The sequence below is a fragment of the Panthera uncia genome, chromosome F1, assembly GCF_023721935.1.
Source record: "Panthera uncia isolate 11264 chromosome F1, Puncia_PCG_1.0, whole genome shotgun sequence".
NCBI lineage: Eukaryota > Metazoa > Chordata > Mammalia > Carnivora > Felidae > Panthera > Panthera uncia.
The window spans coordinates 65,287,784-65,314,762 of NC_064813.1; the positions used below are offsets into that span (position 1 = coordinate 65,287,784).

The 26,979-nt window shown below is 59.1% G+C and overlaps 1 protein-coding gene and 1 long non-coding RNA gene across 2 annotated transcripts; one reads left to right on the forward strand and one right to left on the reverse strand.

Moving 5' to 3' along the window:
* Positions 1-7,561: 7,561 nt before the first annotated feature.
* Positions 7,562-17,804, forward strand: SH2D2A (SH2 domain containing 2A). Its single transcript, XM_049634772.1, is given in 10 exon segments — positions 7,562-8,026; positions 8,543-8,703; positions 9,420-9,569; positions 9,571-9,602; positions 10,494-10,583; positions 10,724-10,892; positions 14,475-14,615; positions 14,828-15,133; positions 16,649-16,820; positions 17,294-17,804. Coding segments are annotated over 9 exon segments (1,251 nt in total). The 5' UTR covers positions 7,562-7,992; the 3' UTR covers positions 16,817-16,820; positions 17,294-17,804.
* Positions 17,805-22,532: 4,728 nt separating this feature from the next.
* LOC125925661 (uncharacterized) lies at positions 22,533-25,663 on the reverse strand. The gene is made up of 2 exons (XR_007458894.1): positions 25,048-25,663; positions 22,533-22,999 (listed from the first exon to the last, which is right to left on the reverse strand). It is a non-coding gene; the product is annotated as an uncharacterized LOC125925661 (long non-coding RNA).
* Positions 25,664-26,979: the final 1,316 nt, after the last annotated feature.

Genomic DNA, 26,979 nt, shown 5'->3' on the forward strand with positions numbered 1-26,979 from the left:
ACTGAGCCCCCCAGGCTCCCCTAAGTGTGATACCATTTGAAGGACGCGTGGCAGTGCCTGTGGTGAGGACAGGTGGCGCCTTGGAAAGGTGGCCACGGTGAGCTGCAGAGCAAAACAAGCGAGTCACAAATTTTGCATTTACATGTCCCAACTCAGAAAAATATCGCCAGCGTAATCGAGGCCTGGGAGACGCGATTGTGAACGACACACCTTTTTGCTTATCTGTATCTTCTCTGCCGGTCTGTTCAAGAGCATGCATCATTCATAGGGTGGAAAACAAGCAGTTGCTTTGAAAAAGAGGCTCCCCGCCCAGGTGGCCGAGGTCCGGGGCTGGGGACAGGTGAGGTCAGACCCGTGGGGCCCCGGCTCACCCTCTCCCTACTTGCTTGGATATCGCGAGAACTAACCCATACACATCCTCCAAGAACATTGTTTCCTCCGTGTTCTGGGCAGGGCCAAAGTCAGTTTCCCTGAATTTAGGATTGGTAGCCTGCTTCCGTAGCCCCAAGATGTCTTCTGCCTGGAAAGACTTAAAACAGGAGGGAGATGGGGGAAAGCGGACACTCCTTGGAGATTCCGGACAACTCTGGGCCCAGTCCAGGGGAGGCCAACAGCCCCCCGCGAGCAGTGTCTTTGGGACCACAAAAAGTGAGGGCGCCTTCCCCTCCCACCCCGACAGGACCACCCTCCGCCTGGTTTCCCAGCCCCTTCACTGGGCAGACCCTCCACACCCACTGACCAACCGCATCTTCCCTTCCCCTCGGGTCCCACGCCCTGCCCGACCTGTCCCCCCAGACTCAGTGCGGGCCACCTCACCCCTTGAGGTCACCCCACACTCCTCCCCACTGGGACGCCCCCCTCCTCCCCTTCCCAGCCTGGAAACACCCGCTGCGGTGGCCCCTCCCCCAAGCTGACCTCCTCCACTTTCTCAGGATAGCGTCTTCATACCAATAACTCCTCACGCTGGCGAAGAACTTTCCATTGCCAAAGAAAGAGAGACAGACAGAGGTTTTTGTTTGTTTGTTGTTTAAATCTGCTTCAGAGGGGATGGTGTCAATGATCTGAGAGGCCAGCTGGCCCGCCTGGGACGGCACAGCAGTTCCTGGAGGCCCAGCCTGCCAAGGGCTGAGAGCAGTCACCCTCCCTCCGTCCTCCAGTCCCCGTCTTTATCCCTGAATCGCATCTTCCCTGGCGTGGAAGCCTCCACTTCTGGCTGCAGCCTGCCCTCCAGCCTCCTGATCCGCCCAAACCCGGTACAAACCCCACCTTCCCATCAGCCTCGACTCTTCCGGTCCCACCAGCATGTCCCCCCCCACCCCGCCCCCCCCGTCACCCGGCCCGCGCTGCCCCGGGACTTGCCTCCGCGGGTGACCCCTCCCCGGCCCCCAGCCGTGTTCTGTGGCTCCTGTTCATGCCCTTCTGGCCTCTGCACCAAGCACAGTGTGCCCTGTACCTGCTGTCACACGACCCCGGTGCTGGGCATCAGGAGCCAGTCCCTCGGGAACACACACACACACACACACACACACACACACACACACCACACTGTGGATTTCCACAGGCATCCCTGAAGGCAGGCGGAGGACCCTCCTGCTGTGGGAGGGGACGCACCTAACGACACGGATAAGGCAGGAAGCAGCTCCCCCTCCGGGCTGTGAGAATGAGCGGGCGAGGCTGGGGTTGTCGGAGCCTGGACGCTCAGAGGTGGGATCCAGCTCTCGGGGGAGGCGGTGCTGGGCAGCCTCAAAAAGAAGCAAAGAGGAAGGAGCGGGTCCTCCCCTGTCCCCGGCAGCAGACCTCACCGTGGCCCTGGCACAGGCCCACCAGCAAGGAGCCCGGGAGTGCAGTTTGCAGTCGAAGCCCTGACCGCACAGAGCGGAGAGAACAAGGGAGGGGTGGGGCTGGGAGACAGGCGAGTGGCCAGCGCCCTTGGCGGCTGTTACTCCCTCCGACGACCATTCCTCAAGTGCACTGAGCACGTCCTACGCGCCTCCACTCCGCACGCACTCTAACACACGGAACGTTCTGGGGGGCTTCGTACCGTGGCTGACATCTTGCAGGTAAGGAAACTGAGGCCTGAGGAAGTGAAGGAACTTGCCCAAAGACCCACAGCCAACAGCTGGCCAGACTGGGATTCAAAGTCCGAGCCATTCTAGTGTTTCCCGATGTGTCCCGCTGCCCCCGGGGAAGACGGCCAGGAATTCCTCACGAGCAGGAATGGCGGCAGGTGCCAAACCACCCGAGCACCTAGCAGATGCCGGACAGCCGTTGACGGGCCGCCTGCGGTGGGTGAAGGAGCGCGAAGATGAGCAAAGTCAGGCCCGCCCCGAGGGTCGAGGATCGTGCCGGACGGGGCGAGCGCACACAGTGGCCCAGAACAGCCGTCACGGGGCGATGTGAGCGCTGGAAGCAGACCTCCCACTCCCCCCATGGCTCCCCAGTGCCAAGACGGAGCTCCCCGGCTGGCAGCTCTCCCACTCCCTTCATGCTCATTCACGCTCACTCGTGCCCCTCCCCAGAGGACCCTACAGCTCGAAGCCCCTCATCATCACCCATTCGCTCCCCCACCCTCCTCCACCCATCCCTGCTCATCTATCCCGAGGATCACCTGCTCATCCCTACACCTGCTCTCTCAACTACCATCCCCTCCCTGAAGCCTCGCTTGGCCTCATGCAACCTGGCACCAGGCAGAATGGCCCACGCCTCCCCACCCCACCCCCACGCCCCCCATGCCTGGCTTCCTGGTTAGTTCCTGTGTCCTGAATCACCCCGGGTTTGTTTACCTGTGTGTCTCCCCTGCCCCGCCTTCCTTATCTCCGTAGCCCCTGAAACTCACACACACCAGCACAGAATAAGTTTTCGGTAGACACTCGGTGATTTACTTACAAAGCAGCTAAGGGCAGGGGTGCCTGGGTGGCTCAGCCAGTTAAGCGTCCGACTCTTTTTTTCTTTTTCTTCATGTTTATGTATTTTTGAGAGAGAGAGAGCCAGAGTGCAAGCAGAGAAGGGGCAGAGAGAGAAGGAGACACAGAATCCGAAGCAGGCTCCAGGCTCCGAGCTTCAAGCTGTCAGCACAGAGCCGACGCGGGGCTCGAACCCATGCACTGCGAGGTCATGACCTGAGCCGAAGTCGGAGGCTCAACCAACTGAGCCACCCAGGTGCCCCTCATGACTTCTTGTCTTATTGAGATGTATTGTGTAACATTATATTAGCGGCAGGTGTACAATGTAATGATTTGGTATCTGTATCTATTGCAAAGTGGTCTCCACAATAACATCCATCCCCACACATAGTTACAAATTTCTTTTTCTAGCGAGGAGAACTGTTTTTTAATGTTTTATTTATTTTTGAGAGAGAGAGACAGGGTGAGCAGGGGAGGGGCAGGGAGAGAGGGAGACACAGAATCCGAAGCAGCCTCCAGGCTCTGAGCTGTCAGCACAGAGCCTGACGCCGGGCTCGAACTCAGACTGTGAGATCATGACCTGAGCCAAAGTCAGAGGCTTAAAGGAGGCACCTGGTGATGAGAACTCTTAAGATCTACTTTTGTAGCAATTTTCTAATATACGATACAGTGTTATTAACCACAGTCACCATGCTGTACATGAGCCTCAGGACTTACTTATTTTACAACTGGGAGTTTGTACCTTTTGACCCCCTTGGTCGTTTTGCCCAACCCCCACCTCTGCCAGGCACCAACCTCTTCTGTCTGTAGGTTTGAGGTTTGTTTTGTTCTGTTTAGATCCCACACAAAGTGAGATCATAGAGTGTTTGTCTTTCTCTGGTTTATTTCACTTAGCCTAATGCCCTCCAGGTCCACCCACGTTGTTACAAATGGTAAGATTTCCTTCTTTTTATGGCTGCATAATACTCCGTTGTGTATGCACGGCACACCCATCCACGGACATTTAGGTTGCTTCCGGGCCTTGACTATTGTAAGTGATGCTGCAGTGAACGTCGCGGTACGGGTGTCTTTTCAGGTTAGTGTGTTCTTTCCTTGGGATAAATGCCAGAAGCGGGACTGCTGGATCATATGGTAGTCCTAGTTTTAATCTTCTGAGAACCTTCCATAGTGGCTGCACCAACTCACATCCCCGCCAGCAGCGCACGAGGGCTCCCGGTTCTCCACTCCTCGCCAACACTTGTCATTTCTCGTCTATATGATTAGCAGCCATTCTGACGGGTGTGAGGTGACATCTCTCTGTTGGTTTTGATTTGCATTTCCCTGATGGTTAGTGACATCGAGCACCTTTCTGTGTGTCTTCTTTGGGAAAATGTTTATCCAGATCCTCTGCCCATGTTTTAGTCAGACTGTTTGGGTTTTATGCGTTCTTTATATATTTTAGATACTAATCCCTTACCAGACATAGGATTTGCAAATGTTTTCTCCCATTCAGTAGGTTACCTTTTCATTGTGTTGGTGGTTTCCGGCTGTACAGAAGCTTTCTAGTTTGATGCAGTCCCATTTCTTTATTTTTCCTGTTGTTGCCTCTGTTTTTGGTGTGAAATCCATAAAATCATCACCAAGACTGATGTCAAGGAGCTTACGACCTCTGTTTTCTTCATGCCTTTAATCTCAGGTCTTTATTCCATTGTGAGTTAATTTTTGTTTATGGTGTAAGGTCAGCGTTCAGTTTTATTCTTTTGCATGTGGCTGTCCGGTTTTCCCAGCACCATTTATTGAAGAGACTGCCCTTGCCCCATTGGTATATTCTTGGCTCCTTTGTCATAAATGAATTGACCATATGTGCCTGGGTTTATTTCTGGGCTCTATATTCTGTTCCATGGACCTATGTGTCTGTGTCACCGACGCCATACTGTTTTGATTACTATAGCTTTGTGCTATATTTTGCAACCAGGAAGCGTGATGCACACGGCTTTGCTCTTTCTCAGGATTGCTTGGGCTATTCTGTGTCTTTGGTGATTGCACACAGATTTTATAATTGTTTGTTCTATTTCTGTGAAAAGTGCCATTGGAACTTTGATAGGGACTACAGGGAATCTATAGATCGCTTCGGGTAGTACGAGCATTCACCTGTGACTTCTCATCATGGCCCAACCCGGATGCCTCCCAAACTGAACTCCCCCCTCTTAGCCTCCACTCCCGTCACCCCATCAGAGTACAGCTCTGTCCCCTGAGGTCCCCGGGGGAAGCACACAGCACATGCTCTGAATCACCAAGTCCCTTCTGAGGTCCTACCTACCTTAGGACGCAAGATCCTTGAGAGGAGACGACAGGTGCTAACATTTGGTGTATGGACTAAATCGGGTCCCGTCAATATTCATATGTTGAAGCCCTAACCCCCTGTTAGTGTATTGAGAAAAAGAGCCTTTAAAGAAGGAATTAGGATTAAATGGGGTCATAAGAGTGGGGTCCTGATTTGATAGCACTGACGTCCTTATCAGAAGAGGAAGAGACAGCCGAGATATTCCCCCAGCCCCACCCCTGCACGAGCACAGAAGAAAAGCCAAGTGAGGACGCAGCGAGAAAGCAGACATCTGCAAGCCAGGAAGAGGGTTTTCATCAGAAATCAACCCTGCTGGCACCTTGACCTTGGAATTCCAGACTCCAGAATTGTGAGAAAATATATTTCTGTCGTTATGCCCCCCAGACTGGGGTTTCACTGTGGCAGCCCAGACTAATACATCTGGGGCCTCAGAGAAAGGGATCTGGGGGCTGGGGGGCGGGGGGGGGGGGCGCCACCACACAAACTGTCTAACACACATGTTCTTGAGCCCTTCCTGATATCTGCCCGGTGGTCCCCAGACCCCTGCCTGTGCAAGCCCGGCCAGTGGGGGAGACCTAAAGTCTGAACTTGTGCCCCAGCCATGGCGTGGCAGTGGCCAGACGTGCCCATCACAGTGCCAGGAGCTGCAGGAAAGAAGGGAGGGAATACTTGAGCGGCCCCTACGTATCAGACAGACCGACTGCTGGCTCGGTGCCCATTTACTGATGAAATCCCACGGCCACCCTTCCAGAGAGGTCTTCTTGCCCCATTTTCCAGATGAGGCACCTAAAGCTTGGAGGGATCGAGCAACTTGCCCAGGCTGACCCAGGCGCGAGCGGGGGTGGGCGATGAGACGCAGGTAAAGGGGAGAGGCGGTCACAGCCTCAGAGACGCTAAGGCTTTTCCGACACGGTCTAGCCGACCAAGTGTCGAGGCCCACCCGGGGGCCGGTCTGCATTTGGACAGAGCTGGGTCCGCTGCACCTGCGTCCACCAGCTGGCGCCTCTAGCCGGGCCCAGGCCTCCAAAGAGCGTGGGAGTGAGTCCACTTGAGAGGTGAAAAATGCTTCCCTTCCGATCATCACAAAGCGCACCGGAGTGGGGGGCAGGGTTTCCAGAACTGGGCTGTGCCGAGCAGAATTCCAGACACGCGGCGGGACACAGAGCAGAGCGCTGCCGTTTGACGGGGTCGTGCGGGACTCGCCCCCACCGCCCGGTCATCACAGCAAAGTGAGGGGTCTGGGGAAGAGGCCGTTCGGGCACCTCTCGGCCTCCCTCCCAACCCCTGGGGCTGGGACCGAGGGAAAGGCGATAGCGTTTCAGGAAGGGGAGCAGGCCTTGGAGTGTGTGCATGTGCGGGCCAGCGGGGACTGCGGGGACAGCGCCCCTGCCCAGAGCTGCTGGCCAAGTAGCTCTTCTGGCTTCAGGCCGGGTGTCCAAACTCCTTCCTGGGCACAGGGCAGCATTTCATCCGGCGGCACGAACTGCTGTGGGGGGGGGGGGCCCCCAGCCAGCCCCCGCTCCGCCCCGCGCACCTCGCCGTTTCCTTCTTATACGCATTCGCACACACCCGTGCCTCTTCTAGAAACATCTCTGCCCACCTTCGTCCCCCCACTCACCCTCCACGACTCAGCTCCTCCTCCTCCTCTTCTGACACCCCCCCCCCCTGCACACACACACACCAGGCCAGCCGGGCACCCGTCGCACGCCAGTCTCTCGCCACCAGAAGAATCTGTTGGCAGGCCCGTCTGCCCCACCTGGCCTCTGGAGGCAAGATCCTTTTATTCCCCTCTGGGTTCCTGGCCCCAGGAGCAGTGCCTGGCACTTAGTCAGGGACTGTTGGCTTAAACCGCGGCGAAATGGGTAAGAAGATCTAGTTTCTGATCCCAGCTTCTGAGACATCTGGCCACGGCACTTCTCTGAGCCTCAGTTTGCCGTTCTGGAAAATGGGCATAACATTCCCCATCCCTTTGAGGATCAAATGAGAGAGAAATGGGATTGGTCCTCTGGTGTGGAAGGAGGTGTCGGCACAGCGCGAGTTTAAGACAACAGCTCACAATGTGGCCAGCAATCACGACCTGCGGAGTTGGAGGAAAAGTCTTCCTCCCTCCTCCAGGACGGCCTGGTCTGGCCCTAATCCAGCTTCATTAGCTGCTGGAAGGTGAAGCCAGGCCCCTCCCCTCCACCACCGGTCTCGCAGATTCCATATGACCTCAGAAAGTCCTTCCAGAAGTCTGACCCGCATCCTTCCGTAGCAGCCCTGCCTCCCTCCACTCATATGTCCTGAGAGCAAACTCCGGAGTACAAACCTCCGAGGAGCCCAAAGCCCAGGCACCTAATTAGAGCTTATCCTGCTGAGGTTGACATCCACAATTGCCACTGCTCGTAACAGAAGCTGAGAGAGAGACAGGGAGAGAGAAAGAGAGAGAGAGAGAAGGGAGTCCCAGTCTGGAGTGAGGGGGTGGAGGAAGAAACAGGCGGTTTCAAGGTCAGACGACAGTAAGGACTTCCCAACACCCAAGCCCAGAATGACACAAATACCATACCGCCACACCACCACCAAGTTCAGCTGCCTGGCTTCCGGGGGAGGGACAAGTGTCTTACGGCTTTCCATGACGTGGGTCCTCTGCCAGGGCTAGGGCTGTGGGTGAGGCGACATTTCCTGCCGTCGGGGGCCGGGTGACGGAGATGAGTTGCTGAGTGTGCACATCTCCAGGGAGCACATACACATCCCGTGCTCCGGGGGCTCCCTTCTCAGGCTGCCCCCATGGAGCCCCCTCTGGCCCAGATATGCCCCCAAGGTAAGTGCGAGGCCGGGGACCGCGAGGGGGAGGGACATCAAGACCCCCTCACCCCTGCTGTCCCCAGGCCAGAACCTGCAGGGCCGGCTGGCAGGGCGCCCACAACCCCCTCTCCTTGGCCGGGGCTCCAGTCCACTCAGCCCGGGGGACCCAGGTAGCAGCGTCTACAGGGTGCTTCTTAGAGAGGACGGGTGCAGAGGAGAACCCGGGCCAGGAGGCAGGCAGTCCTGGGCCATAAAGACACGGCTCTGCCCTGAGGAGATGCGCCACCCCCCACCCAGCACTGTGGCACTTCCGGACCATCAGGAGGCCCCCTGGCTTCCCAGTCCTGTCTCCCTGGCCGGTGGGCACCTCCTTGTCTCCCTACCCTCCCCCACCTCAGAGACCCCCTGTGGTCCCGCCTGCATTTCTGCTCCCATGACTGTCCCTGTCCGTCCTCCAGATCCCTGAGATCCCTGGTCAGAGGCACGCAGGGCCCTCACTGAGAAACCCCAGCTTCCCTCTTTGCGCTAACAGGAAGTTGCGAAGCCCCTGCTGCTGCCTTCAACACCTTCCAGAGGGTGGAATTGCCCCGCAGGAGCCGCTGCGGCCTGAGCGTGTCTCAGGGGCCCGGGCTCCGGGCCCCGAAGGCTGAGGAGGCCCAGCCCAGCCCCAGGGTCCCCGCTGTCCGTGCCGTGGTGAGTGGGAGCCAGGCGGACACATCTTCCTCACCGGCTCCCATCCCCCCAGTGACCTGGGGCCACCCATGGACTGGGGAGGGAGAGGGGATGGGGAGCACCTCCGTCATGCTCATGTGCTATATTGCCCCCTCACTGTTCCTCTGTCCCTGGGAAGCTCGGCCTGAGTCCGCAGGGGGCCAGGGTGCAGGGAACCGAGTCCCGGAAACAGGCATCCGTGTCTCTGGCTGTGGCCTCCGTCCGTCCGCCCGGCGCATCTCTCTCTCAGTCCCTCTCACCCACCAGGACATTAGGAAATCCTCCCTGCGGACCAGCCCAGCCCCTCCTGCAGGAGGCCGAGCCCTCCCTCCTCCCATCCTCTGGGTTGGCCCGCAGCATCACCTCCTTTCATCCCACGGGCCAGGGAATGACTTCCTGGTCTTCTCGAAGGTCTCACATCCACTTATGCACAATCTGTCAGCTCCCAGCTACTGGATGAGAGGCCCTCAGGGCCGGAGGGAAGGGGAAGGAGACCCTCTGGAAACCAAAGCAGGTGTTGCTGAAGGAGAGTGTTACGCTAGGCCTTGAGAAGCACTTTCTGGGCAATCATAGCATAAAATAGGCAGCGGTGATAGAGAGCAGGGGTGAGGATGAGAAAGTGGCAGCTTGGCCTGAGGTCAGGAGAAAGCCCACTAATCGCGGCTACTTCGTCCTCCTTGAACTTTCCCCTGTTCCAGGCCTGTCCTCAACCCCCAGGGCCTACCTCCAGCCCAGACACTGAGAAGGCTGAAGAGGTGCCTGGGGAAGGCGGCCAGTCCCTGCAGGCCGAGACCCGGGCTTGGTTCCAGAAGACCCAGGCCCACTGGCTCCTGCAGCGCGGGGCAGCCCCCCCCCTGGTTCCATGGCTTCATCACCCGGAGGTGAGTCACGGGGAGGAAACGGGCCCAGAGACGCGCGGGACGTGCGCCGGGCCCCGGGCGGTCGGGAGTCCGTGGAGGCTACAAGTCCACGGATGAGTCCTGGAGGCTCCCAGGCCATTCTCTAGGGCATCTGTCCTGGGAGGGGGGGTGTCACTGGAGAGGCTGCAGCCCCCCCCCACTTTGTGCCTCAGCCTCCTGCCCTCGTGGTTCCCCACCCCACCCCGCCTCCACCACTGTCTCCCAGGGTCTCAGCCTCTCCAGCCTCTGTTCTGTCTTCTCTCCCCCCCCAGCCCCTCCCTCCTCAGTTTCTCAACTTTGCCTCTCCTGCATCTTTGGGGGCCTCCTCCAGTTCAGCTGGTGACTCCTGAAATCTACAAGTCTGGGGGCGCCTGGGTGACTCAGTCGGTTAACCATCTGACTTGGGCTCAGGTCACCATGGCTCATGAGTTCAAGCCCCGCATCAGGCTCTGTGCTGACAGCTCAGAGCCTGGAGCCTACTTCAGCCTGTGTCTCCCTCTCTCTCTGCCCCTCCCCCACTCGTGCAGGCGCTCTCTCTCTCTCTCTCTCTCTCTCTCAAAAATAAACATTAAAAAAAACATTGAAACCTACAAGTCTGTTACCACCCACCCCAGCGCCTCCAGGCTGCCCTCCAGGGTGAGGCCTGAGGAGGATGCAGGGCCCGGAGTTCCCTCCCCCACCGCCCCACCCCCCTGCCCCGGGCGGGACGGCCTGTTTTCTCCGGTCCCTGGCGCGTGGGAGCAGAGCCGCGTCCTCTCTGCCACCTGCACCCTTCTCCCGCCACTTCCGCCTGCTTGGCTGGGGGCTGGGGTCGCCCTCGAGAGAGCCGGAGACAGGTGTGAGGCTGAGGAGCGTCTCCCCCATCGCCCACAGGGAGGCCGAGAGGCTGCTGGAGCCCAAGCCTGAGGGATGCTACTTGGTGCGGTTCAGCGAGAGCGCCGTGACCTTTGTGCTGACTTACAGGTGAAGGGCAGGGTTCGCGCCAGGTGGCCCAGAGGCGGGGCTTCGGCGGGGGCGGGGCGGGCTGGGTGAGCGGGTCAGACAGAGAGGGCAGGGGCGGGAGGCCGGGCCTGGGTGGCTCTGACCCCACGGGCACCCGCCAGGAGCCGGACTTGCTGCCGCCACTTCCTGCTGTCCCAGCTCGGGGACGGGCGCCACGTGGTGCTGGGCGAGGACAGCGCCCACGCACGGCTGCCGGACCTGCTGCGACACTACACCGTGTGCCCGCTCAGCCCCTACGGGGAGACGCTCAGCGAACCCCTGGCCCGCCAGGTACGCCCCGACCCTGGCCCCGGGGGACCCAGGCTGCAGGAGCCGCCTCCTCGGGACCCACGACCCAGCCATAGGTCCCTTGCCCACATGCGTCCTGGGGAATCCCTTGGAGAAGGATGAGTGCTGGAGGAGGGTCCCTGAGGACAGCAGGCACAGGGGTCCTTGGTGTTGTCAAGGGCCTATTTACTGAGCTCCTGGCTTGCACCAGCTGCTGACAGGCCCTGAAAATAGAACCATGGGCAAGGCAGAAGGGCCTCAAACCCACAAAGCTCACTTAGCAGCAGCAAAGACGGCTACAGCACAGCAATCGGGTGCGATGAGAGGGGACATGCAGAGTGGGGTGATCCTGGGCTCACTTGGGGGGGGGACCGTGTCAGGGAGTGCCTCCCTGAGGGGGCTCAGGCAGTTCTGGGGACCACCGTGTGCCAGGCCACGGCCTGGGCACCGGGAACCCAGCAGAAAAATCCAGCAGAAACAAAGTGACCAAAACGGCCCTGCCTTCTGGAACTTCCGGTCTAGCGAGGAGATAGTCATCACATAGGACAGAGAAACAGATCATCCATAATATGTCCAGTAGGAGAAATGCATGCCAAGAAGACAAGCAGCAGGGGGACCTGGGGGGCTCAGTCGGTTAAGCGTCCAACTTGGGCTCAGGTCATGATCTCGCGGTTTGTGGGTTTGAGCCCCGTGTCAGGCTCTGGGCTGACAGCTCGGAGCCCACAGCCTGCTTCGGATTCTGTGTCTCCCTCTCTCTCTACCCCTCTTTCTGTCTCTCTCTCTCGAAAAAAAAAAAAAATACACATTAATAATTTTTTTATTTAAAAAAAAAAGGGCGTAACAGGGTGGGGCTATTTTACAGAGGGACATCAGGTCAGGCGGCTCTGGTAAGGGGACATTTGAATGGGGCCTGGATGAAGTAAGGGAAGGAGCCACAAAGACAACTAGAGGGAAAACATGCTAGGCAGAAGGAACAGCAGGTGCAAAGGCCCTGAGGTAGGAGGGTGCCTGATGTGTGTGAGGAAGAGTGAGAACAGTCAGAGAGGTAGGAGGTGAGACCAGAGAAGTGAAAGAAGGGGCCCTGCAGACTCTCATACGGATTTCGGATTTTATGCTGAGAGAGGTGAGGTGGCACCGAACAGTTACAACCTGAGGAGTTGGCAAGGTGGGGGGGGGGGGCGGTATTCGGGGTATTCTAGAACCTGCTTCAAATTCTATGTCTTCCTCTCTGTCTGCCCCCCCCCCCCGTTCACATTCTCTCTCTCTCTCAAAAATAAACATTAAACATTTTTTTTAAAAAACTTTAAAAAATGGGGATACCGAGTAGGTGGTTGAAATGCGTGGGTCCAGAGTTTGGGACAGAGGTCTGGGCTGGAGAGAAACACCTGGGATTCATCAGCATCTAGAAGGACCGATTCAAAAAGCCTTCAGGGGGCGCCTGGGTGGCTCAGGAGGTTAGGCGTCCAACTCTTTGATTTCAGCTCAAGTCACGATCTCACGGAGTCACTGAGATCAAGCCTGAGTCAGGCTTGTAGTGACAGGGTGGAGCCTGCCTGAGATTCTCTCTCCCTCTCTCTGCCTCTCCCCGCTGGCACTCGCATGCTTGCTCACTCTCTCAAAAGAATTAAACGTTTTATTATTATTTTTTTAATGTTTATTTACTTGAGAAAGAGAGAGGAGGGGAGGGGCAGAGAGAGAGAGAGACACAAACACAGAATTGGAAGCAGGCTCCAGGCTCAGCACAGAGACCGACGCAGGGCTCGAACCCACAGATCTCGAGATCATGACCGGAGCCGAAGTCGGACGCTCAACTGACTGAGCCCCCCAGGCGCCCCAGAAATAAATGTTTTCAATATTAAAATAAACAGGGGCGCCTGGGTGGCGCAGTCGGTTAAGCGTCCGACTTCAGCCAGGTCACGATCTCACGGTCTGTGAGTTCGAGCCCCGCGTCAGGCTCTGGGCTGATGGCTCGGAGCCTGGAGCCTGTTTCCGATTCTGTGTCTCCCTCTCTCTCTGCCCCTCCCCCGTTCATGCTCTGTCTCTCTCTGTCCCAAAAATAAATAAAAAACGTTGAAAAAAAAAATTTTAAAAAATAAAAAATAAAAATAAATAAATAAATAAATAAAGCCGTCAGGAAGGGTGAAATCTCACTAGAGAATGAGCAGAGGTGGAAAAGAAAGGAATACCAAGTCTCCAGCACTTAGAGCTTGCACAAATGAGGGCAAAGCTACAAAGAAAATTGAGATGGAGAGACGGGGGGCAGGGGGGTGGGGGGACCAGGGGCGTGTGATGCACTGGGGGCCAAGCAAAGAGAACGTCTCAAGGAAGAGCCGTGCAGGTGGGTCCCATGTTGACCACTGGACTTAGTCAGAAGGAGCTCCCTGGTGGCCTGGACACAGTTTCTCGGGGCCCCGACTGGAGTCAGTTCAAGGAAATGTGCCCCATGGGCCTGCACCGGGCGGTCGAGTCCTGTGTGGAGCTTCACGGGGAATGGCGGAGGCCGTGACCCCCAGCAGTGGGAACGGGGTGCAGGGAAGTCTGGAGGTGAGGGAGCCAGCGGAAGCTGAGGAGCCAAAGGCAGAGCTCTACGAACCGAACACCCCACCGGCACTCCCGTTCTCTGGACTTTGGACTTTATCTGGGAGTGACGCGGTGGCCACCAAAGGATTGCCCCAGGGGGACTTCTTTAGCTCCGGCTGCCCTCAGAGAGAAGAATGGGTTAGCAGGGCAAGATGAGACAGGGCAGGACCTAGGAGGCCGGAGCTGGTGAGTGGCCGCGGCATGCAGAGAGGGGTGCACATGCGGAGATGCTGAGGCAGGGGAAGGAGCAAGGCCTGTGCTCCATTAGGTGTGGGGGGTGCTGGCTCCCAAAATGCTGTCCCAGCAGCGGGGGGGGGGGGGGGTGCCGCTTTTTAGTCATAAAGGGAATGCAGAGAGAGGAGGGGGCTAAGGCAGGGAAGGGGGATTCTGATGTGGATCCTTGAAGCGTGCAGCGTTTGAACACGCACTTGGCGGATCGCAGAAGCATGAGACAAGCTGTGGCCTAAGCCTCTCAAAGCCATGGGCATGAGGAGAGCCCGGGCTCTTAGGAACCCAGGGCTGAATTGCTGAGCTAAAGCACAGCTGCCATGGGAGGGAACCTTCCCACAGTAAGACGCCTCTCCCTGGAGGCGGTCTCCCTGCCCCTAAAATATATAGCTTAAACCTCCATAAAGTACTCCTCTGACACCTGCAGAATAAACACAGGCATGGCAGTCTTGGAGATCTGTCCCCGGGCTGGAAATTTTCAGGCTAAAGACTTGTAAAGCCTTGTTGCATTTTTGCAACCACAGGCACAAATGGAGACGGGCCTGGCCCTGCGTTCCAGGCAGAGTTAACGTCAATGCCAGATACAACCCGTGACCAAAGCTACTTTCCCCCTGTTGGGCCCCTTGCCATCTCCATTCCCTGTTCCTCACCCAGGGAACCCAGCCACCCCAGATTTCTGTGCCCCTCCCCCCCCCCATCCTCCACTAGCACCTGCCCACCCACCAGCCCGCCATCCCTCCGGCACCGAGACCCTGAGGTCTCCTTCTTTCCCAGCAGACGCCTGAGCCTGCAGGACTTTCCCTAAGCCTTGAAATGTCAGACTCCCGAACAAAAATCCACCCTCAGTACAGCACCATCCTCAAAAAGTCGCTGAACGCAGGCCCCACGCAGAAGGAGGGCGCCGGGGAGCAGAAGGAGGTACTGCGCTGGAGGGGTGCCCCAGAGAAAGGGGGGTTGGGGGCAAGGGAAGGGAGCGGCGTGGGGGCGGGGCCTGTGGGCGGGGCCCGCGGCCGTGGGCGGGGCCTGCAGGGCCCAGGCTGGGACTCGGGGCCCCAGCCTCCGCCCACCTGGGTTGCTCTAACGCCCCCTCCCCCCATCCCACCCCACCGCGGCCTGGCCTTCTCTCCCAGCCTCCCCAGCCGCCCAGGCCCAAGCCTCCCGTGCCCGCCAAGCCTCAGCTGCCCCCCGAAGTCTACACAAGCCCGGCTCCGAGGCCCCGCCCGGCCCCGCCCCCCAAGCCCTCCAACCGCATCTACCACGAGCCTGACGAACCCATCGCCTTCTACGCCATGGGCCGGGGGAGCCCCGGGGAGGCCCCCGGCAACGTCTATGCCGAGGTGGAGGTGCAGCTGGCGCCGGGGGCTGGGGGCCCGCCCTGCGCCCTCGAGCACCCTGCCCTGCGGAAGTGCCGCTCCAGGCCTGTTCCCCGAAACCAGGTAAAGGGGTGCCCGGAGAAGGCGGGCCGCAGGGGGCGGGGGCGCCCGAAGACCAGACTCAGGACGGTGGCAAAGGTGCTCAGGTGGATGCCGGGGTCAGGGTGAAGTCAGAGGCCTCAGGCGACGGGGGGAAAGGCAGAGGCTGTGGCTGCCAGCGGCCCTTTCCCAGGCCCAGAAGTGGCTCCTGCCTGGACGGCGTCCCCTTTGTCAACCCCTCCACTTCTCGGAGGAAATAGGGGCTCAGGCCCCGCCTCAGCCTTCCCGCCCCCTGCCCCCCCCAGCCTGCCTGTCTCACCCACCCAGTGCCTCCCACGTGTTCCCCACTGTGCCCCGAATCTTGACTCCCATCATCCCGTCATCCTGGTTGGAACTCGGGCCTCTCGGGCCCTGGCTCCCTCCCCCCAACCCCCCCCCGCCCTGCCATTCTGAGTCCCTGGTGTCAATTCAGAGGGAGCTCTGGGGAGAGCCACCTGCACCCCTGTCCCTCCACACACCCCCCTCTCCCTCCTCCCTCCCCTGCCTCCCTGCCTTCTCTCGGGTCTCAGGGGTCTCAGTCCAGGGCGGTGTTAGACCTTCCGGCCACTCCCACCCTCTTCCTGGGCCTCTGCCCCCTCCACAGGCCCCTCCCCACCCTCCCTGCTGGTGCCCCAGGCCTGCCTCAGCCCTTGAGCCTGTACCCCCCCCCATGCCCCGCGAGGGGTGCTCCTGCTCAGCCCCCAAGAGCCCCACGGCCTCCTGAACTCAGCATAGCAACCGGCTCTCACCCTTCTCCCCAGATTGGCCCTCCTGTACTTCCCATCGGACCGATGACCCTCCAGCCACCCGACTGTCCAGGCCAGGATCCCAGGGCTTCCCTAGACACCCCCTCCACGCCACTACTCCTCATAAGCCACGGATTCCTGCTGGGTCCCTTTCCCCAGTTTCAGCCCCATCACCCCTCATCACGATCTTCCAAGAGCTTCTTAACTGGTCTAACCACCAACCCCGCCACTTCCGATCCACTCTGCCCCAAGGAAGCCAGAAGGGTCTTGCTTAATCAGTCCGTGTGGCCCTCCACACTGGCGGAACAGGGGACCTCCTCCCCAGCCTTCCCGCCAGCTGCTGCGGACCTCCAGAGCTATTCCCGCCTCAGACCTAGTCATCCTTCCGGCCAGCTGGCCTGCTGCCTCCTACGCACTTCCCTGACCCCACTACAGAGGCATCCACTGTGCCTCCCAGCACCTGCCACTCATCACCTGGGACGCTGTCTCCCCTCTTCCCCCCGCAGAGTGCACGCTCCCTGAGGGCAGGGGCTGGGACTCACTCAGCTGTGTCCTGAGTTCCCAGCACAGTGCCTGGCACAGAGCAGGTGCTCAGGAAATGGTTGCTGAAGGAATGAGAGGGGGTGAGAGCCTCTTCTCCGCAGGCCGACATCTGTTCCGACCAGACGACCACACGATAGCCCTTGAGGCTTCAGGTGAGCCTGAGAGGCGGAGGGTAGAGGGTGTGACCTTGGGATCGCCCTTTTCTCCGCAGAATCCAGCCGGCCAGCGACTGCATTCTGAGAACTCTGTGACCGGACAAGGCCCTTTCGTGCCCCACCAGACCCTGCCCCGCTGGGGGCACACCCTCCCCCACAAGCTTTCTAGACAGAGGACGGAGGACAGAAGCCAGGCGTTGCTTCCCCTGGGGCCTCCTCAGTAGCCCGGTGAGTCTGCGCCGGGGGAGGACAACCCAGGACCCCAGGTCCAGAGACCTTTGCAGGCGGGGCACCTTCTCAGGAAGTGTGCACGGAACACACTGTGGGCGATCAGAGCCAGAAAGGGCCTCAGCCATCATCTATCGCAAAGGTGGCAGAATGGTGTCATCTTGCATGCCAACTGCAATCCATTGGTCGTGGCTGCCTAGGGCACCACGTTGGGAAGGATGCTAAGGTCAGATCTGCACTCAGCAGAAAAGGGCACCGTGATTGATTAGTGATGTCTGCTACGGGCAGGGAGGCAGGAGCAGTGTCTCCTCTGCCCTTACAAATCTGGGCCAGGTTCCTCACTGCGCAGATGAGGAGACAAAGCCAGAGAGGGATAGCGACTTGGCCAAGGCCAAGGCCCAGAACCCAGGCTTCCTACTTACCCCGTTTTGCACTCTGTTTCTTACCCCACGTGCACTAACTCTTTTCCACAGGAAATGTCAGAGATTTCCTCAGATGGGAAAGCTGGCTACTTCTGAGAATTCCACTGCATGGGGGCCCGGGTGCCGGCTCCCTCCCCCAAATCGCAGCTTAGCCGTGTTCCCTGGACAGGTCTGCCCCCCTCCGCCCTGCAAAGAAGCCTGGAGTTCAGAGGAGCAGATGGCAAGGTCCCTTCCTCGTAGGGGCACACCCACTGGTTCCCTCCCCAGAGTCCTTGAGAATCTGGTGGCTCAGTGATCTCAGTGATCCGTGGTCCTCTGCGGAAGTGGGCGAGGCCGCTGGGCAAGGGCGGCCGCTGCCGCCCGCTGCCTCCCGCTGCCTGGCTTCTCCTGGAGTCTGATTTCCTTGGCCCTCTGAGCCTTTGAGGTCTGGGCCCTGGTCCAATGCTGCTGTTGTCTGAGGAATGGTTTGGCGAGAACAGATGTTAGAACTTGTTTGTTGATTCTTGTCTGGCTAATAAATCATCGCCAACCACCTCTCCCCACAGGGATCCAAGAAGCGCACGCTCCTGTCTGTCTCGGGCTCCCTCTCTGTCCTATTGTGGAGGGCAGGTGGTTCGAGCACCACTGCAGTGGGGGGGAGTGGGTCTGGGGGTTGAGAGACACCCGGGCAAGGGTCACAAATCGGGAGGCCGGGAGACTCCCGGGTAAGGGCCCACGGAGTGTTTTGTTCTTAGCAGGGCCGGGCGGGTAGCCAGGGGCAGAGGGGTGGCTGCGTCACTTGGGGGTGCCAGGAAATAAAGGGGGGCAGGGGGGAGAGCGGTTGAGGGGTAGGCCCTGTACCCCCTTCCCCAGCCCCCCTGCCAAGCACAGGCCTGGGGAGGGGAGCGTGCGTTGGTGACCTGTGTATGTGAGCCCCTTAAGAGGATGGGGGGCCCTGCAGTGGCTCTAAGGATCTCTTGTGTCTTCCCAGCCTCTTGGGCTCAGGCCTTGCCTCAGTCAGGACCCCATCCTGTCCCCTGCCCTCTTGTGAGGCTTCCTCTCCACTCCACCTCCCCACCCAGACCCACTCCGTCCCTCTCCCTCTGCCCTCTGCCCCTGCACGGCTCCACACCCTGGGCTTCAGCCTCCTGGAGGAATCTGCCGAAGGCCACGTTCTTCTCTCAGACTGAGGGCCCTCTGAGGCGGGGCTCTGGGGACTCCGGGGTCCCACCGGTGCAGCCAGTTCTTACAGTCATTCCTATGGGAGTTTAGTCAAGACAGTGCCTATCAGGGTCCCTCCTCCCGCCAAAGGCCCCACCGCCCCCCCCCACCACCTGCCAGGGGCCCAGAAACCCCCCAGACCCGTCCCCAAAGCCGTGCTCCCTAGGCCTGGGCGCCGCCTGCCGCAGCCACACCCCACCCCCGCCCCCCCAGCCTGGCACGGGCACCACCTCCGGTGACTGGTGAATTCTCCCCCTTTGCAGCCAGTGCTAATCAGCTTAAGGAGAGCTTCTGTTGCTGAGTCAACAGGGTTGGGGTTCCACTCCCTTCTGTCTGTGCCTCTCCAGAGCAGGGGGAGAGATGCCGAGGGAGGGGAGGGGAGGGCAGGGAGCAGATGGCTTTGCCGAAATCAGGGAGGGAGGCTGAAAGGGCAAGAAAGGTCTTGGATTAAACTCTGGGGGTGGGGGTGGGGGTGGGGAGAGGGCTTCTGGCTGACTCTGGGGCTGGAGGAGCCCGCAGAAGGAGGGGAGGCTCACTGCACAGCAGGAACTGGAAGTCGAGTCTGAATGTCCCGGGTGCGGGGCGGGGGAGGAGAGCAGAAATGCCTAGTGACCCCCTGGGTGTCCCTGAATTAACAAAGCAAGAGGGGACAGGGCGGGCCCCTGCGGAGCTCGCCCTCCCTCAGCAGGTGGGGTGGGAGGATCCCTAAGGCGGACGTGGGGAGAACCCTGGGTCTCTGTGCGAGCTGGCTGGTCCTGTGCTGGCTGGTGGCGAGGCAGCCTTTCGAAATGGAGAGAACGCTTCCCTGTTTGCAGGCAGGGCTGCGTCAGGATGAGGCCGTGCAAGGGAAGGGCGCAGGACTGCCTGGGCCCCAGGGAAGCCAGGCCCTGTGTGGCTGGTTTCTGTTTGTTTGCTGTTTGTTGGGTTTGGGGTGGTTTTGTTTTGTTTTGGTTCAACCCAATAGGAAGGTGAGGTCTAGAGAGGGGAGGTGACAGGGAGCTGGAGGCCGTCACACCCAGATCCTGCCATCCTGATCCAGTGCTCCCCTTGTATCAGGGGCCCCTCCCGGGTCAACAGATAAGGTCCCTGTCCTCCCAGGGGCTCCCGCTGCAGGCTCGACCCCGAAGAAGAAGGTGGGGAAGCCTTCCCTGCTCACCAGGACCGGCACCCCTGCTCATCCTGCTCACTCCACTCCTGCGCTGAGGCCTGGGGATGGAGAGGCCTCGTGCAGGGAAGGAGGGGGGACGATTCCTGAAGCAGTTGCCCCCCCCCCCCCCCCCCGTGCCGCAGACGCCGGCACCACAGGGGAAGGGCACCTCCTCAGTCACCCCATCCTCCCCGCCCCCCTCCGTACTTGGCCGCCTCTGGCTCAGTCCACCCAGAGTTGAGAGGACATTCACCCCGGCCCCGCAGCCTCCGTCAGGCCTCGCCGGGATCCCAGCAGAGGGCACAGCCTTCCCCTCCGGCCCTTTCGGCACCAGGGCAGACCCGGCGGCTCTCCGGACCCTCTCTGTCCTCCTGTCTGCTCCCTCGGCTAACCCAGAACCCACTCACTAAGGTGCCGGGAACTGGCAGCGGGGCAGGGGGTGAGTGGCGGTCACCACCACGACCTCCTGGGTCCTGGGCCACAGCACAGCACCGCCCCCCCCACCCCCCCCAGGGAGGGCCAGTGGCGTCACCGCTGAGCCCCACCCCCCACTACCCCTACAGCCCTAGAACGTCTGTCCCCTGGTGGCAGAGGAAGGGGAGGTCAGCAAGGCCAGGAGCGCAGAGCGCTCCGGCAACCCTGCGGCCGCCCCCGGCCCCACAGGGCTTCCTGCAGCCCCTCCACCTGCCCCAGCGCCTCCGCACCCCTGCCGCCCAGCGCCCCGCAGCTGCTGGTAGTCAAGGACTTGAGCTTCCTGGGCTCTGCTCCCCTGGTCCGTGCGACACTGCACCCCGGGCTTAGCCCCAGCGGCTCTGGTGGCCCCCCGGGGCCTGTCTGGACCCACTCAGACCAAAGCCTTTGCCCTCCTCCCGTTTATTCATCAGAACTCGAGGCTACTGCCTGCGGGAAGCCTTCCCAGGTGAGGACTATTTCTAACCTGTCAGTATTTCTCATGGTGACCAGGAAATCCCAACCACCAAATAAAAGGTCATCAGTGGTAGGACTAAAAAGTGGCTTTAAAAGACATGGCCCAAGGGGCGCCTCGGTGGCTCAGTTGGTCAAGCGTCCAACTCTTCATTTCCGTTCGTGATCTCACGGTTCATGAGTTCGAGCCCCGTGTGGGGCTCTGTATGGACAGTATGGAGCCTGCTTGGGATTCTCTCTCCCTCTCTCTGCCCCTCCCCCACTCGCTCACTTGCACTCTCTCAAAATAAATAAACATTAAAAAAATAATAGGGGCATCTGGGTGGCTCAGTCAGTTAAGAGTCTGACTTCGGCTCAGGTCATGATCTCGTGGTTCATGAGTTCGAGCCCCGCATCAGGCTCTGTGCTGACAGCTGGGAACCTGGAGCCTGCTTCGGATTCTGTGTCTCCCTTTCTCTCTACCCCTTGCCCACTCACACTCTGTCTGTCTCTCTCTCTAAAATAAACATTAAAAAATTTTGTTTTAAGTAATAAAAAATTTAAAAACTGGCCCAAGACTATCTGCAGAGAACTGAGGTGGGAGGTAAGAGCCTTACAGACAACAGGCCTAAATCCATCCTCTTCCAGAATACACCAGGACCCTCCCTAAGGGCCACATCCTGCCTCCCAGCCCAGAGCCCCCGCATCTCGGTCACGACACAGCCCCCCGTGTCAGGGTCCCAGGGGTGCGGCAGGCCACCTGTGCATGTGCAGACAGCACATCGGGTACAGAAGACAAAGCTTTGGACTCGGGATCTCAGACTTTGGGGCCTGTTGACCCAGGTGACCACCTCAGATACCCCGGCGAGTGGCCTCGGCCCAGGTCCCGCGGCCTCCGCAGTGGAGTGCCGGTGGGTGGATGCTCCTTCCTGAAGACGGCTGGAGGCACCGCCACGGGCAGCTGTAGCCCCAGTGTCCCCGTGGGATGCAGGAGCCCTGTCTGGCTCCAGCCCCAAGTAGGTCAGATTTCAGATAAGTGGGTGGTTTTCCTGTAAGTGACGAAACCCTCTGCCGTACTTAATGAGAAACAGACTCCTCAACTTACCCAACACGCAAGACCGGGAGCTCGGGGAGACCCTCCCTCCCGCCTCTTCCTTCTCACGCCCGGGTCCCCACGCCGCCACACGCTCCAAATGACCCCTTGGCCGTAACCTTCACCTTCCCATCTGTCACCAGGACTGTCAAACGGCGAGCTTCTCCAGCGGCCCGGCACCAGGGCCGCTCCCTTCAGGGCTCTTCTCGACGCCCTGGTATCGGGAAGCCGCTGCAGCAAAGCGCGGCCGGAGCCCCGGCACCCCCAGCACCCCGCTCCGGTAGCGGCCGCAGGACGCACGGTCCCGGGACAGGCGTGGGCCTCCCGCCCCTGCCTGAACCCTGCCCCGCGGAGGAGGAATCAGGCCACCGGTCTTGCTGCACGTGGCATCCCGGTGCACAGCCGCCAACCCAAGTCCGTGACCCTGCCGCCTCCCTCCCCCAACCACTCCTCCCCCTCTAACAAAAAGCTAGGGGTCCAGAAGTCCCCAAGGAGACCTGCCTGGCCCCCAAGCTCCACACAAAGCTTCCAAGCCGTTCATGGCCAATGGCAACTGGTGTCAACGTGAGTCCTTTCCAGGGACATTCACCACTCCGCCTCCTGCTGGACCGAAACTGATGTGAAGCGACTCTTTCACGTCACAGAAAGGACCTCCTCGACCTCCTCTAGTCTCCAGAAACACCGGAGATCAGCGACACTTTCCAGATCTGGGACCACAGGCCCCCGCCCCATACGAAGTCGTAGGCACGCCTCCAGGGTCTTCGATGGCCACGAGCCCAGTTTAGACGGTGGGCCCAGGAGAGAAAAGCAAGGCAATCATGAGGCAGGTTGTGAGGGTCGGGGCGGGGGGTGCGTTACACTAGGTACAGTCAGACCGAGGAACAGGAAAATGCAGGAGAAAGATCCAGAATGGAAAAAGGAGAGCACACGAAAAAGCAGGAGAGGGGTTAGGGCGAGCAGTGTCCGTCAGACTGAATGTTTTATTTCAACAGACATCCCTGGTTTAAAATTAAAAAAAGAAAAAAAAAAAAAACAAGATGGAGGGAGGGGTTCACCATTTCATCACACCCACGAGGGAGCAAAACTCCCATCCAAGGACTCGGAGCCCCGTCTGAAGCTTCACCGCTCGAGTCTTTGCTCCAAGACAGAGAGGAGCTGAGTTCTCTAACTTCTGTTAAGAAAAATCTATCAAACGTGTTCATCCTCGCGGAGGCGAGGGCTGGGTCCCCAGGGAAGGAGGCCCTGGACTTGAAGGCAGCGGGGGTCCCGGAGGTGAGGCCGTGGCGCCGGGCTGCAGGAGGTCCCGGGGGCAGTCGGGTCCGGAGCCCTAGAACCCGTACTTGGCTTGGGTCTGCCGGCGGCTCAGCTTGTTCTCGGACCAGGCGTTTTTCAGCTCCAGCTCCCGCTCCTTGGCCTAGGGCGAGAGACACGGGCGGGGGCGTCAGCCTGGGGTGACAGACTTCTCCCCTGGCCTCTGTGAGCTTCCCGCACCAGCCCCTTTCCCCCCTGGAACACGTACGGGAAGTAGCAAATCCCCTGCCAGACTGTTTTCTCTGACTCAGGTCGAAGGGGAGACCCCGAGAAAGCAAAAAGCTAACGGGGTTTAAGCAGAGACTCAAGGATCCCTGGCCCCGGGCGCCCGGCTGGCTCAGTCGGCGGACAGTGCAACTCGACCTCGGGGTCCTAAGTGTGAGCTCCACGTGCGGTGTGGACATGACTTAAAAAATCTTTACACGGGCCCCTGGGTGGCTCAGTTGCTTAAGCGTCCGACTCCTGATTTCGGCTCAGGTCATGATCTCACGCTTCATGAGTTAGAGCCCCTCGTCAGGCTCTGGGCTGACAGTGTGGAGCCTACCTGGGATTCTCCCTTTCCCTGCCTCTCTCCCTCCCTCTCTCGCCGCCCCTCCCCTGCTCGTGCATGCTCTCTGTCTCTCAAATAAATAAACATTCAAAAAGTAATAATAAATACATAAAATCTTTACAAAAACAGAACAGAAGCATCCTGGTCCTACACCCGCTGGAATTAAAACCGAATCTCTCCAGTGGAAACCGGACAGAGGTGAGCTGGAACTTGCATCTGAAAGGAGGACATCAGATGCCTCGGATGCCCGACCAGCCAAGCGGGAGAGGACAGCGGCAAAGATGTGGACAGGGCCACACGGGACACCAACAAGCGACAGCTGTGTCTCGAGATGGGAGTGTCGCTGCTGTGCTGCACACAGTGGATGTGGAACCCTAGAAATTCACACCCCTTTCAAGCACAAACTGAAGCTGTGAAATACAGACTGGAAGGCACCAGAGTTGTGACTTTCCTCTGCTGACCTCAACGCCACACTTGGGGACCCTACGGGCACCACCTGAGAAGGGGGGCTCGCCAACCCCACCCCGCCAGAGTTAGCTGGTATCTGCCCACCTCCCCTTGGTTAAGGGGCGGAGGTGAAGAGTTAGGGTTTAGGGACACCTGGGTGCCTCAGCAGGTGAGCACTGGACTCTTGATCTTGGCTCAGGTCATGATCTCACCCTTCATGAGTTCAAGCCCCGCCCCTTCGGACTCTGCGCTGACGCTGCAGAGCCTGCTTGGGATTCTCTCTGCCCCTCCCCCACTCGCGCTCTCTCTCAAAATAAATAAACATTTAGAAAAAAAAAAAAAGGGTTTGGGCTTAAAAGAAAACCCTACCCTCGAATCCTTTCCCTACAAATAACAAGTCAGGATAAGGACACAGGGGAGTCCCCGAAAAGGAAGGTGAACCATTGACAAGAACAGCAAAAGCAGATTTCCCCCTGAAATCACCAGGCAGCAATGTGTCCCCAGGGAAAGGGCCAGAACAGCACGTTCCCATCTGGGTCTCAGACGGCGTTCGGCGCAGGAGGTCTCCAAAAGATGTCTGCTTAATGATTAAATAAGTGAGAGTTGCTGGGTCCTATCAGGTAAGTGACATTCTAATTCCAGAAGACATGTTTGGATTATCTGCGATTTTTAATCACTTGTGTTGTTTCCTGCCACAGAAGCGGGGACTACAAAACCAACATCCTTATCAGGTGGATGTTCTGTTAAAAGCTGGCGAACCCATTTTTTCTTTAGATTCTTAAATCCCTAGATAAACTCGCCATTTATTTCTGATAAACTTGCCATGTAATAGAACCGTAGGAGAAACCACTTTGCTGCCCTCCGCGTGCATGTTTGGGTATCTGAATCTCCACCTAGTTTACTCGCAAGCCCCTGGCACTTGAGGCTGACGGGAAGTGGGAAGTGACAGGCGCCAGGCGCCAGGCGCGAGGCGGGGTGGGGTGGTAGGTGATCCTGAAGGACACGTCCCCCCCTAGTGGCCACATGGAGAACGGACCCTGGGAAGCTGGTGCCTGGCACCTGGGCTTCCAGCCCACGGGGCGGTGAACGGGCCTCAGGCCCGCAGTCAAGGGGTCTCAGCCGGCTGTCCCTGGGGTCTCCGGGGACCCTCTCACCTGATGGATCAGGTACGTGATCTGGTGCTTCCGCCGCTGCTGGCCCGTTGGCTGCTCCCCTTTCTTCTGCAAGGGAAGAAAACACACTCGTTAAGCCACAGGAAGAAAAGGAGAAGTACCACACGTGCCCAGATGGTGCAAGGCTGGGGCTTAGAAACCAAGTACTTGGCCTAAAACCTGGGGGAGAAAAGTCGGCTTGGAGCTGTTTTTATGTCTATGTGCTCACAAAACGGTTTTTATTAAAACCATTATGCCAAAAACCCAGGCTAAGAAGATCTGCCTGAAATAGCCTGCTAATATCTCGCTGGACTGGAGATGCTTTGAGGTCAGGATTGCGTCTTCTGTTTCTTTGGTAACCCTACCCCACCCCACCCCACCCCCAGCAACAAGCACAGGGCTCTGCCCACAGTGGGCACTTGAAGCTGGCTGTATTACGTGTGGTGATTCTACAACAGTTCGTGTTCCAGGGCCTGGGTGACCTCCCTCCCTCTCGTAATCCTGCCCGTCTCCGCCTCAGCCCTCCCTGTCTCTGTCCCTTTCTCCCCGGCAGGCCAGCCACCCAGCCTGCTCCTACCTACAGCTTCCCCAGCTCTCCCATCCCCAGCCTCTAGCTGAAAGCCCGCCCCCGCCGCCCCCTCCCCGGCGTGTGCCTCCCCAGAGACCCTGGAATCGGAATTTTCACCACCACCCACCTCTCCCCAGCCTTCCAGCCTCCACCCGTAACTACACCCAAGCCCTAACCAAGCTCTGAAGCAAAAGCTTTACTGTCCAAGTCTATACTGGTCTGGGCTTTTTCATCCTACGGTTTTCCTGCCCCACCAGTGCCGCCTCAGACCAGAAGCATCCTATCAGCCCCACCCAGCCCCCAACACTCCTCTCTGGAGGGTCCTCGGCAACCCCCCATCACTCATCAACTCTCTCCCGGCTGTGCCGTAAAGCCCTCGAGGACACGGACCGTAGCTTTCTCTTCTTTTTAAACAGTCGAGCTGTAACACCATGAGGCGGTGCAAAGAAAGTAAGGACCCAAGCAGCAGCAAACCCCCAATTCCTGGCTGCTGTGGGACACCGTTTAACGTCACCATCAAAGCCGACAAGCACGACGCACTCGCTGGCCACGGTGGACGCCACCCACGGCGGCTGGCACACGGAACAGTGATGCTTCCTGACCCGGTTAGGAGAGCACGCTCCCCCCAGTGGTTTTTCCAGGAAACACGGACGGCTCTGTGCTGATCTAACCACAGCCCTCTGCTCTGTCCTGTACGACCGCCAGCATTCGGTGAAAACAAACGGCCAGGGCTCCGATGGCCATCTGTGGCCACAGAACAGAGCGGAGAGAGTGGGAGGGAGAAGGCGAGAAGATGCCCGACCTTGGCCTTGCTGGTGCTGGGCTTGAATCCAGGGCTTCCCCACATTCCGCCCCCCGTGGCAGGCTCATAAATGTCCACGTTTGCTGTGCTCAGCTACTAGGTGGAGAGGGGTCCCTCACGCTGACTGAAGAAAACTAGCACGGGAAGGCAGGCGTGTGGTGTGGGAAGCGTGGGGAATAAACACCCGAAAAGCCCCCAGCTGGCGACAACAGGTAACAGCAAAAAAGGAGAGGGGAGGGGGTGCATACTCAGAACCGAAGCCCCCAGGACTCTGCTGTTCTGTCCACACCTCAAAGATGTGCTGAGCCAGGCCCCAGCCTGGCAGGGTGGAGGTGGGAAGTGACAGAGGGAGAGGGCAGGGCAGCTGCGGGTCCTGTCCCGCCGGGGAGACGGCCACAACGCATCAAAGCTCTTCCCGAGTCGCCCGCTCTCAGTGACAAGACTCCACCCCCCAGACAGAAAGCAAAGTGCCGCAAAGTTCTGGAAGGCGGAGGCTGCATCCATGAGGCTCGGCGCAGGCTCCAGTCCCGCGGGTGGCAGGCATCTGTGAAAGGTGCTGGGGGGG